Here is a 13,563-nt window from a genome sequence, read left to right on the forward strand (position 1 = left end):
CCCCGGTCAAGGAAGATCCCACGTGCCGCAGAGCGGCTGGGCCCGTGAGCCATGGCCGCTGGGCCTGCACGTCCGGAGCCTGTGCTCCGCAACGGGAGAGGCCACAACAGAGAGGCCCGCCTAGCACACACACACAAAAACAACAACAACAACAACAACAAAGACCCAGTGCAGCCAAAATAAATAAATAAATAAATATTAAAAATAAAAAAGCTACAAGGATATATTGGGAATATAGCCAATTTTTATAACTATAAATGGAGTATAATCATTAAAAATTGTGAATCACTATGTTGTACACCTGAAACATAATATTGTAAATCAGCTGTACTTGAGTTAAAAAAATGAAAGAATTCAGTGGTAACAGTCATGGAGGCAGAAGAACATGATTATGAGCATAGGGGCAGTGTCAGACAGGCTGATAAATATCCTAGATATGTCCCTGTTCCTCTGAGTAACTACCATGGGCAAGTTTCTTAGTCTTTCTGTGCCTCAATTAACTCATGTGTAAAATGGGGATGATGATAGCACCTATCCCATTGTGCTCTTTTGATACTTTAGTTACTTCATGTGCTTAGCACACAGTAAGTGTTTAATAAATGTTATCTAAATAACAGAGGAGTAAGCTTTGAGATCTTGCTTCCCTATACATCCATTTCTAACTACTGCCACATTTCATTTAAAAAATAACCATAGGGGAGGGGGAAGGGTGAGCTGTGACAAAGTGAGAGAGTGGCATGGACATATATACACTACCAAATGTAAAACAGATAGCTAGTGGGAAGCAGCCACATAGCACAGGGAGATCAGCTCTGTGCTTTGTGACCACCTAGAGGGGTGGGATAGGGAGGGTGGGAGGGAGATGCAAGAGGGAGGAGAAATGGGGATATATACGTATACGTATACATATATACGTATATGTATAGCTGATTCACTTTGTTGTACAGCAGAAACTAACACACCATTGTGGAGCAATCATACTCCAATAAAGATGTTTTTTAAAAAGCCATAAAATCCCTCTCTTATCTGAGAATTCCAAAAAACAGCAGAAATGTAGTTTTCACAAAGAAATGAGCTTAGAAAAGCAAAAGCCCAGAAAAAATACAATATCAGCACAATTATTTTGAAATTGATTTTCCAGTTTTTTCCGTTAGGAGTCAGCAGTTTGCTAAGATCCATGTAGAAAGGAACTGTTTTTATCTTTTGGCACCTATGATATCATAGGTGCCAAAAGATTATAATATCAAACTATATTTTTTTCAAAAAGGTCAAAACAAATTTCATAAGAAAAAACACACTAATCTCTTCATACTAAAAATCAATTAATATATAAATTGAGGTCTCATATACCTCATAAATTCAAGTTAGATTCAGTAGCCTATATTTCTACAGAGAAGTTATGGATAATCACAGTTTCTCTGAACATTCAGAGAATATTTGCTTTTACACAGATGACAAACTTTCTTTGACTAATTTAAATAAGAAAAAGTCTAGGCCAGAAGACTCCATTATTCAACTTAGGAATAAGAGGACATTTTACATTAATGTTAACAGATATTCTGTATTTTCATGAGCTAGAAAACATAAATTCACCCAAATAATGTAGCAGGAGGGTTACTGATTTAATGATAAACTCTATTTTTCCTATTTTTATCACTTTTCCAGACATTTAATATCAGTAATACCTTATATTTGAATAATGCTTTACAGCTGGTACAGTTTTTCATACATTATCTCAGAAGCGCTGTGTATATGTTCACAATGGTCAGATTACAGAACTCACAACTGTGACAAAATCCTAATTTGAAAACCCAAAGAATAGTTACTTCTTTTTTTGTTTGTTCTTTTTTTCGGTAGGCGGGCCTCTCACTGTTGTGGCCTCTCCTGATGCAGACAGAGCACAGGCTCCGGACGCGCAGGCCCAGCGGCCATGGCTCTCGGGCCCAGCCACTCTGTGCCATGTGGGATCCTCCCAGACTGGGGCACGAATCCATATCCCCTGCATTGTCAGGTGGACTCTCAACCACTGCACCACCAGGGAATCCCCCTATTTACTTCTTTTAAACTGAAGGTGCCTTGTAGCACAGACTATTTCCTATGTATCTTGTGCATATATTTGCATCCTTCATGGTGCATTAAATTACTACACTTTAAATATGTTGCCTTCAGAAATTAACTTTACAAGAAATATGCTTTTCCTGAGTCAAGATAGTGGCAGAACTTTCCTTGCCTTCAGGGATAAATTTCAAGCCACACAAAGTAAGAGCCTGTCTTTATTATACAATTAGCTTTAAAATCACTTTACATAATATAGTACCAAAATTAAAGCTGATACCTTTTTTTAGAATAAACATAAGAAAACATGTAGAAATTCTAAGCTATCTGTATAATCATCTTTAAAAAAAAGAAATCCCAGGACTGGACTTCCCTGGTGGTGCAGTGGTTAAGAATCTGCCTGCCAATGCAGGGGACACAGGTTTGAGCCCTTCTCTGGGAAGATCCCACATGCTGTGGAGTAACTAAGCCTGTGCGCCACAACTACTGAGCCTGCGCTCTAGAACCCGCGAGCCACAACTACTGAAGCCTGTGCACCTAGAGCCTGTGCTCCGCAACAAGAGAAGCCACTGCAATGAGAAGCTCGTGCATCGCAACAAAGAGTAGCCCCCCTCACCGCATCTAGAGAAAGCCTGCACGCGGCAATGAAGACCCAACGCAACCAAAAATAAAATAAATTTTAAAAAAAGAAAGAAAAAAGAAGAAATCCCAGGACTTCCCTGGTGGTCCAGTGGTTAAGACTCCACATTCCCAATGCAGGGGGCCTGGGTTCCATCCCTGATTGGGGAACTAGAGCCTGCATGCTGCAACAAAGATCCCGAGTGCCGCAACTAAGACCGGCACAGCCAAATTAGTTAATTAATTAATTAATTAATTAAAAAAAAGGAAATCCCAAACATTATGTTATTTAACCCCTACATACCTCAGAACATATCTCGAAATAACTGGAACATTTCCTTGCAAAATCATCATTATCACACCAACAAACCTATCAATAATTCTATGGTATTGTCTAATACCCAGTCCATATTCAAATGTTCTCTCTTGTCTTAAAAATGTCTTTTTTTATTTGGTTCATTAAAACCAAGATCTAAATAAGATAATTGTTATATTTGCTTGCTATGTTTCTTAGGTCTTTTAAAAACTTCTACTATGGAAATTTTCAAACATACACAAAAATGGAGAAAGTCTTTCAAGAAACCCTCACATACCCATCACTTAGCTTCAGTAATTTTCAAAATTTTGCCAGTCTTGTTTTATCTATTCCCTTACACACACACACACACCTTTTAAAATTTTGAGATAAAATATACATAACCTAAAATTTACCATTTTAACCATTTTCAGGTGTACAATTCAATGGCATTAAGTGCATTCACAATGTTGTGCGATCATCACTACTATCCATTTCCAGAACTTTTTCATCTTCCCAAACAGAAACTGCATCCATTAAACAACAAGTCTCCATTCCTCTCTCTCCATGGCTCCTGGTAACCTATATTCTGCTTTCTGTTTCTATGAATTTGCCTATTCTAGGTGCCTCATATAAGTGGAACCATATAATATTTGTCCTTTTACTACTGGCTTATTTAACTTAGCATAATTTCTTCAAGCCTGATCCATGTTGTCACATGTATCAGAATTTCATTCTTTCTCAAGGCTGACACACCCACACTTTTAAGTCAGATTCCAGTTTAATTGTTTGAACAAAGATATGTCATAGGTGGTGCTATGTGTTTCATGTTACATCAAATAATGAGGCACATTATAATTTTTAAGTGCCTCATTATAGCATTCCACTTACGTGATTCTAAGACTGATCAGTGGGTTTAGTTATTTATATGATCCCTCCATTTTGAAATTCCACTTCACCTTTCTGTCTGATGGTTCCATCCACCGAGGATCTTTGCATGAATCTATTATTTCATCAGAGGTTGAAAAATAGTAACTTTCTAGTTCTGTTAAACCTTCCACATTCATTAGCTGGAATTCTGTAAAATGGAATTTGCTCTCATCAACTTGGGCTACTTGGTTACCCTGAACTAATTACAGTTTATGCAGAAAAGGCAGGATAAATGCTTAATTCTTTCCATTTGTTTTCTGATTTGCAGAAAAATGAATTAGTGCCCTATTTACTTCTAGTGGAGTTCAGTACATTTTCATTTCTTAACCGGGTGGGGGAGGGTAGGAGGGAGGACTTTCTCTCTATGATGCATCATTATACACTTTGGAATTTTTATATATTCGTTATGATTTAACCATCTCATTCATTATTTTTTCTGATTCTTTTTTTTTTTTTTTTTCTTGTGGTACACGGGCCTCTCGCTGTTGTGGCCTCTCCCGATGCGGAGCACAGGCTCCGGACGCGCAGGCTCAGCGGCCATGGCTCACGGGCCCAGCCGCTCCGCGGCGTGTGGGATCTTCCCAGACCGGGGCACGAACCTCTGTCCCCTGCATCGGCAGGCGGACTCTCAAACACTGCGCCACCAGGGAAGCCCCTTTTTCTGATTCTTGATTTGTTCCATCTTTGGCTATCAGGAGGCCCTTCATGTGGGCTCCTGTGTCCTTATTTTGGGCCCTGTTACTCTTTGCATTCTGCCACAAGCTGTTTCAGACTCATTTGTGTATTTCCTACCCCAGACCTAGAATCAGTCATTCTTCCAAGGAACTTTGGTTCCCTTTAATGGGGAATGAATTGTATCTTTTAAAATTAAACTTTCCCTTAGTTCACTTACATCACCCCCAATATACATCACTATCGTAAACCTCTCAAAAGTCACTCATGACTTACTTTATATCAAAATTATTGGCACCATCAATTGACCGAGTGCTCTCTAAGTACAAAGCACCGTTTTAAGTAAGAAAAATACGAAAGTTAATAAGACATACTCCTTGCCTTCCAGGGGCACACAATCTGTTGGAAGTAATAGTCACATCACAAGTACCTACTTCAATGTAAGGCTGACTATGATAAGAACATAATAGAACTATGAAGTCTGGATAAAATCCAAACTCCTTTGCCTTGCATATAAGGTCCCAGCCTCTATCTTATTTCATTCATTCATTCATTCATTCATTCATTCATTCATTCATTGTATAAAGGCTTATCGGCAGCCTACTATGTGCCAGTGACCAAGGAACAGTCCCTGCCCTTAAGGAGCATATTGCATAATAGGGCAGCACATAAACAAGCAATCCATAATACAGAGTGGACAGTGCTACAGATATGTAAGCACAGGACGTTATGGAGGGGGCCTCTTAACTTAGTCTTGAGAAATGATTTTTAGACAAAGGGATAGTGAGCTAAGACTTGATGAGTTGAAGTTTCTATGAAGGGGAAGAAGAGAAGAGAGTAGGGTTCTAGAATAGAGGCCATCATGTTAGGGCCCAGATTAACAGGGAGCTTTTTGAGAGCTATGAGTTCATTTGGATCAGGAGTTTAGGGCAGGAGTGTAGAGGACACGATAGAAAAATAAAGAGACATCAGGAAGATTTGTAAAAAGCTGTTAGTGTAGACCTTCTAAGGGCAATGGGGAGCTATGGAAAGGCTTTAAGGGAGGAGTTACACTATCACATCTGTGCTTCTGAAAGATTCCTCTGTTGTATTGAAGAATGGTCTAGAGAGGGGCAAGAGTGAAGGCAGAGGCCAGCCAGGAAAATACTGTCAGAGCCCAGAACAGATAATTGGATCTGAGCATGTGGCAGTAGAAAGAAGTGGGTGTTATCCAGATACATTCAATAAGTACAGTAAATCATGTGGTGATGACTGGGTTAGGGGAGGGGGATCTCGAGATCCAGGACTCTGGCTTAGGCCGTCTAGAGATAATGACATCATGCCCTGTTTAGGAAACACAGATGGAAGGTCAGGTCACAGAAGGAAGAGGCTGAGTTCTGTTTTGAATATGCTGACATTACGGCTCCTGTGAAACACACAAGAAGTGATATCCAGTGGGTAATTGTCTTTGCAATTCAGTGCGAGAGGAGATGTAGATATAAATGTGATGGTCAGCATCACATAGAGTTAGAAGAGGCAAAGAGGGCGAACACCCCCCTGTGCAACTCTGTCCTGTCATCACTCCTTACCTATATGGCTTTTGACTTCCAGTGGCAGGACTGAGCTCACTAACATATAGGGGATCTTGTAAAAGAGTAGCTTTCTGAAAGAGGAAAAAAAGTGGGAATTGTTAGAATTTTTGCTTACTAAAAATCAATTCCCGGGCTTCTCTGGTGGCGCAGTGGTTGAGAGTCTGCCTGCTGATGCAGGGGACACGGGTTTGTGCCCCGGTCCGGGAGGATCCCACATGCCGCGGAGCGGCTGGGCCCATGAACCATGGTCACGGACCCTGTGCTCCGCAACGGGAGAGGCCACAACAGTGAGAGGCCCGCGTACCAAAAAAAAGAAAAAAAAAAAAAAAATCAATTCCCACTACTTTTAGTCAATGTCATATATCTATTCTTTAATCCCTTCTACAGTACATGGTTTGTAACTCATTCCAGTATTTGATAATACTACAGGGAATTTTTATCCTTATATAGCTTTTTTAAAGTTTTAAACATAGCATTTGTTCATTATAAAATAGAATAATCTATCAAAATCAAACAGTACAGAAATGAAAAGTAAATGATAAAAGTTCCCTATCTCTCCCTACCCTTTCTGTCTCAATATTCAAAACACCTTACTATTGTTGGTTTGGTTTATATTCTTTCAGGCATATAAAAACATGTTAATTATAACATATACATTTATAATATTTACATTAGATGATATATTTTTATAATATGTATTTAATACTAGCTACATCATATCACATATTAATCTGGATTTTTTTTCACTTAATATATGGTGGACAGTTTTTCATGTCTATGTATATAGATTTACTTCAGTCTTTTTAATAATGATTACCCAGTATTACATAGCCAAGATATACAATAATTTTGTTAACTATTTCCCCATTAATGGGGTTATTTTTTCCTTAAATCTTTTTTCCCTTACTTAAATCTTTAGTGCTGCCACTTCCTACTCATACTGGGTCTTGAAACAAATTAGCATGTAGTGTTCAGCAAGTTCTCTAAATATTTTTTTAATTTATGTTGAGACTTAACAGACAAATCAGAAGGAATTTCTGAAATGTTGCTGACTTAAAACTCCAAACAACTCCTGTCTTATTCCTTAATAAGAGTAGGGTGGTGGGTGGGTGTGTAGGGGGGAATTATGTACTTTTTCTTACTATTTTTGTCATTGCTCTATGTTTAAAAAAAAAAAAAAAAAAAGCTGCCTTTTTTTTTCTCTCCAAACCTTTATGCTTGCCTTAAATCTAGAATTTTAATTTGAGGATATTCGTGATTTAGCTTTCTAGCAGTTATTCCACAATGTATGAAGGGCAAAGAATTGCCATATTTTGTCTTTGTAGAATTTGAGATGCTAAACAAGGCAGATGTAATTACTTTTGGTGAAAGTTACAGATAAAATGGGTTACTGACAAGGACAACTCTTTGGAAACCTTTAAAATCAGAATGAGTGCTAATTTCTAACTGAATGGTTTAGGTTAATTTTACCTGAAAGTATACAGAGAGTTAAGATGTCTAATTCCTTTTCCCAGGAGCATTTCTCCATACCTCAACATGAAAGAAATCTCAAGGCACAAGAGAGCAATTACCCAAGATAATTCTGACAGATTTAGATTATTTTTGTCCATTTCCTAAAACTTATGAAGATAGCCAAGACTAACCAGAGGTGACTAACCTAATGAAAAACTTCAACAATGTCACAAAAAAGTCACAACTTTTAAAATGTTTATATTTTAATATCTTATTCTCACTTGAATGAATGATAACCTGATAGATTCATCATTTATATATGAAATATTTGCTTACTCATTTTTCATCCTTCAAGGGATAGAACATTGTTTTTTTTTTTGGCTGCACCGCGAGGCATGCGGTATCTTAGTTCCCCTACCAGGGATAGAACCCACACCCCCTGCAGTGAAAGCACGAAGTCTTAACTGCTGGACCGCCAGGGAATTCCCAGAACATTGTTTTCAATGATAATATCTGACAACTCATAAAGATAACCCCCCTCCATCCACATTATTTCAGTGGTCATAGAAAAAAATCATACTGTCTGGGTTCAAATCCCAGCTCTATATTTGTTGTACAACCTTGAATATATCATTTAATTTCCCTGTGCCTCAATTTCCTCATCTGTGAGATGAGAATAACAGTCCTACCTCGTAGGACTGTTGTACAGATTAAATGAGCTAATATACAGAAAGCATCAGAACAGTTCCTACCAATAATAACACTACATGTTAGTTGTTTGTTATTGCTTATAGTATCAGAAGGGCTATGAGTTGGCCTATCTGACTTTCCCCAACCATGCCTTTGCTGAAGAATTTAAAAGTAGTACTTAAAACTGGGAGTTAGGGCTTCCCTGGTGGCGCAGTGGTTGAGAGTCTGCCTGCCGATGCAGGGGACACGGGTTCGTGCCCTGGTCCGGGAAGAGCCCACATGCCGCGGAGCGGCTGGGCCCGTGAGCCATGGCTGCTGAGCCTGCGCGTCCAGAGCCTGTGCTCCGCAACGGGAGAGGCCACGACAGTGAGAGGCCTGCGTACCACAAAAAAAAAAAAAAAAAAAAAAAAAAAACCTGGGAGTTAGTTAAACAGTTATTTTGAAATATTTAGGTAGATTTTTAGAAGGCAATTAAATTGTAGTTTTTCTATTAGAACACATGAAGCCTTGTTTTAATAGATCAGGGTTTTCCCTCTATTTATGATTCACTTACATTCTTAATTTGGAGAAAGCAGTTTAAAATTTTAGGGAGGAATTTTAAACATTTAACATTTAATTTAAACAATAACATTCTGAACTGTGCTGTGAGAAAAAATTGAGAGTTGTCTTGCAATCTTTCACAATTTTTGGCCACTCATAAAACCCCTCCTTCCTAGCTTCTTCTGAGTGAAAAGAGTCTTTCATACTTCTTAATATTATTATGTTGGAAGATCAATAATAAAAATTATGTATCACTGAAGATAAGTAAACAGAGTCATACTATACTTTTAATAAATTACTTATTTTAAAACTGGTGTTTAAAACTTATTTAAAACTGGTGTTATAAGAAGATCCCTAAATGGGAGTTCTGACTCTGTCCCTACACATATTATATAATGTTGAGTAAGTCACTTAGAATTTTTGTGCTTCAGTCTCCTCATTTATAAAATAAGGGACATAGACCAGGTGATCTCTATAAAATTATCTGATCTTATGACAATGAGTCTGTCAACGACAAATTGGCACTTGCCACTGGCACTTGCCATCTGCCTCTACAAGGATTAAATCATGTGCTGCTGCAGCTGCTGACTTTTCAACAACCCCTGAAAGGAGTTCAGGGTGGAGAGCAGAAATGAGGCACGCTGTGCTCTGGGAAAAACTGGCAGAACAGGTCTTCAGATAGACATTTTCAGGAGCCAATTTTATGAGCCCAGTTCTTGTGTCTCCTCATATGTAGAAAAGCACTACTAAAATCCTTCATGACGTCTGTTCCTCGTGACTAGCAGTAACCTTCACAAGACTAGCAGGAACCTTCTGCAAAAAATATGTGCTTGATTGCATGTACTCCCCTTTCACCAAAATCACATATATACTGACCTTCCCCCCTACCTGTTTGGAGCAGTTTCTCAGAGCTATTTGAGATGCTGTCTCCTGGGCTATAGTCATCATTTTGCCCAAATAAAACTTAACTCACAAATCTCATGTTGTGCATTTTTTTTAAAAGTCAATAACTCCCACTAACCTACTTTCAATAGCACAGCTAAGAAATACAGAAACATACTGATACTGTTGAACTTTATCTGAGCTCCCTGGTCTCTGAAAGCAGAATGGTTGAGAAATCACCCAGGCTAACTGCAAAAGACCACCTTGCTCACAAATATTCGAAGATAAGCCCTGTCTCCAACCTTCCTCATTGATTCCCATGAGACTCACTGCTGACTCCCTTGTTTATTACCTGCCTCTATAAAACCTCAGGTCCATCTCCTTTTCTTGAAGACTTGCCTCATTAATGAGCATTTTCCCTATTGCAATAGCCTGGTAAAATCATATCCTTAATTGTCCAGTGCATTATGTCTTGCACAATATTACTAAATTCCAAGGTTAAACTTCCAAAATGGGGAGGAACAGCAGGGAAGCCTACCCTAAAAAACAATACTCAAGTCAAGGTTAACTTAGGAGGACACTTACTATAACATAATTGTTCCATGAACTTTTAAAGTACAGGAATATTGATGAAGTTGTGGAAATAATGTACAAATGAAGTTTTGACTCCTTTTTCTCTAGGTTTGGGTTACTCTGTAAAGGGGAGGCCAGAGAGGAATTTCCTAAGTAAAACTCATTTCCGTTCCCATTGCACTTGAAAGGGATTTCACTTAGAGAGTCTTTGTGATCTAAAAGTCCCTGGGGTTCTTTTGTGTTTGTGGTGCAAAATGGCACACCGACAGCCTTGCTAGTGGCTGATGTGGGCTGACAGCTCCTCCTGGAGGGGGTAGGTAAGGGTCGACAGGCACTTTGGCCATGAAGGGACAGCTTCTTGAAGTCTGAAGGAGGGCCAAGAGTTGAGTCCTTGGATGGTGGTGTGCTGCTCTTGGTGGTACCTGTCAGGTAGAATTTAGAGTTAAACATAATATTCAGAATTTAACAGTAAGGAACAAAGAGAACCCAATGGCCCCATTGCAGCAGTTTAAGAGTCTGAAAGTAAAAGTCTTCACATAAAAGAAATACTTGTAAGAGAAAGGAGTGATTTACTCTCACCTGCTGTTGACCATTGACCTAGAGGAGGTATGGCACAATTCTTCAGTATACACTCCTGCTTTCAGAAATAAAACTCTATGCTATGTCATTTAAAGAAGTATTCTTTATATCTAAAGCATATGCCTGTCCTTCACAGAGCCCAACATTCCCAGTGAAAGGACTTTTCATTCTAGTTTTGAAACTTGATTGTTCTTTCATCTTGCATCTCTAATGGATCCTATAAAGAAAAAAGAACTATTCATATGCAGAGATGACGAGATTTTTTAAAATTTTCTTTTATTTATTTATTTTTTAATTTTGGGGGGCAGAGAGAGATTTTTTTTAATGGTGTTTTCTTTGATTCATATTTTGCTAACACTCTCTGATTTTTCCAATATCATCCCAATAGCATCAGCACTTTTTTCAGAACCAATCCTGGGTCCCATCTTTTACGTTCTCTGTTCTCTCCAGCTCACCATGACTCGTTTCTTTTCTCTGCAACACAAGGAAGCAAATGGTGGAGGCTAAGACGTTGCAGAGTATGAGATCTAAGTTCTAATCCAGGCTCTGCCACTCAGTGGTTATGTGACTTTGATTGACCTAAGCCTCAAGTTCCTGATTTTAAAATAGGAACAATAATAGAACCAATCTCACTGAGTCTGTGTGAGGATTAAGTAAGAAAATACATGCAGTGTTTTTTAACACTGGAAACACTCAGTAGGTGCTAGGTATTAATATTATCCTATATTGCCTTGAATTGCTGGTTTATCATTTTACATTAAGTTATCTTATCTTCCTTATGAAGCTGGAACCTCCATGAAAGTGGAAAACCTCTTTGTTTTTATTAGTGTGTAACTTTAAACAGATATAAAAGTCATTCATCATCTGTACAACACTATGAACTGTGCTGAGTTCCAGCCCTCAGCCCCCTCTTCCACTGACCTTACATACGTGTACATGCATGCACACACACATGCATACACAAGTGCTCACCTCAGTTCACTTATCCAAGTTCCATCCCCCTTAAACAGCCATCCTTGCCAAACCCTCAGGCTTAAGGATGTGCACACTGGCATTGTGGTCCCAGAGCATGATCAGGAAAGAGAGTGTACGAGCACCCCCTCTTTCCTGCACTCTTCTTGCCCTGGGGAGTGGCACATGACATGGCCAGATTTTAAACACACAACTAAACAAATTAATGTATATGACCCATAATCTCTGAATGCCACTTACTGATTATCTTACCTTGCCCTATTTCTTCATAGGATTCTAGTATTATGTAACAGTGATATCAAAGTATCTAAGAATATAAGATGCTCATATAGGATTTTCAGGTCAATGAATATGTGTAGCCCAGAAATGGATTATATGTACTCCAATCCTCTTGAAAGTGATAGCTTTTCTTTATTCTTGTAGATGATATTTTCTAAAATTTTCTCTATGGAAATTAAGAGTTAAATAACCAGTGCACAAATTATGTTAGGTAGTGTTATGAAACTATGTTAAAATGTTCATTTTAGGCACAACGTATGTTTCATGTGAAAGGTCAGCAAAATGATTTCAGGTAGTTACAGAAAGGCACATTTGGGGCTTCCCTGGTGGCGCAGTGGTTGAGAATCCGCCTGCTGATGCAGGGGACACGGGTTCGTGCCCCGGTCCGGGAAGATCCCACATGCCGCGGAGTGGCTAGGCCCGTGAGCCATGGCCGCTGAGCCTGCACGTCCGGAGCCTGTGCTCTGCAACGGGAGAGGCCACAACAGTGAGAGGCCCACGTACCGCAAAAAAAGGAAAAAAATGAAAAGCACACTTGAAGTGACTGTTATTTACCCAGTTGTATGAAAAATTTATTATTTTAAAGAGCTAAAAGCGTTTCTAAAAAGGATTACCTTTTTTGACAGCATAAATTAAAATGTCATGGACAATAGCTTCACCAGTGAAGCAAGCCAACTCATAAAGTTAAACTGTATTTTTCACATGAAATTCAATAATACCCACTTTTAGTAGTCTGATTAAAGAGTAGTTCATTACTAAGCAAGAGTTCTAGAACCTTGAGTTTCAACATGTGTCAACTTCATATTTACACAACTAAGTTGCTAAAAGTCAAGTGTTTTTCTAATGAGCTGATTATGTTAGCTCATTAGAAAAATAGCTGTGAGCTATTATCTCTAGGGAGAGCCACCGCAAAGGAGAAAGCAATGGGAGAACTGGGAAAGAGAACTCCAGAATCAAAAGTATGCACAAATCATTTTTCTCCTTTCTCCCTCTGCATCAAACACAGATAAACTCCTTGAGGCTGAAACTGTCAGGTTAAAAGCCAGAGTCCAAAAAGCAGCAGGCAACATTAAACAGCTTCAGAAAAATCTGTTAGATGCAAAGTCAGCTAAGAATGCAAAGTACATATATACTAGCATATTGACTCTATCAAGAAATGAAGAAAAATAGTAAATAAAATTTACTTAACTTCTTTCTCACCCTTTTTAAGAGTTTTAAAATGGAATAGAAAAAAATCATTGATTTTTAAAACTCTTAAAAAGGATGAAAAAGAAGTTAAGTAAATATGAAAACAGGGAGTTTAGTTTTCATGGAAAGCAAAACACCTATCAGACCGAAATTGTCAGATTAATGTGCTAAAATATAAGAAACAAGCAGAACAATAAGGAACGATGATTCTTCCATAAAAATAAAATCATATAGACCTAGATCTCAGGATGTAGAATTTGAGGTCTC

General features: G+C 38.5%; 2 protein-coding genes across 2 annotated transcripts in view; one reads left to right on the forward strand and one right to left on the reverse strand.

The window, feature by feature from the left end:
* The window catches only part of XPOT (exportin for tRNA), a 154,353-nt gene that overhangs the window by 73,440 nt on the left and 67,350 nt on the right, over positions 1-13,563 (forward strand). The gene's annotated exons all lie outside the window — the stretch shown is intronic.
* C12H12orf56 (chromosome 12 C12orf56 homolog) overlaps positions 1-13,563 on the reverse strand; it is a 73,761-nt gene that overhangs the window by 39,991 nt on the left and 20,207 nt on the right. Inside the window, 3 exon segments of the mRNA XM_067010623.1 lie at positions 6,139-6,212; positions 10,291-10,687; positions 11,290-11,301. Coding sequence (XP_066866724.1) covers positions 6,139-6,212; positions 10,291-10,687; positions 11,290-11,301 — 483 coding nt within the window.

Source organism: Kogia breviceps, chromosome 12, assembly GCF_026419965.1.
Source record: "Kogia breviceps isolate mKogBre1 chromosome 12, mKogBre1 haplotype 1, whole genome shotgun sequence".
Classification (NCBI taxonomy): domain Eukaryota; kingdom Metazoa; phylum Chordata; class Mammalia; order Artiodactyla; family Physeteridae; genus Kogia; species Kogia breviceps.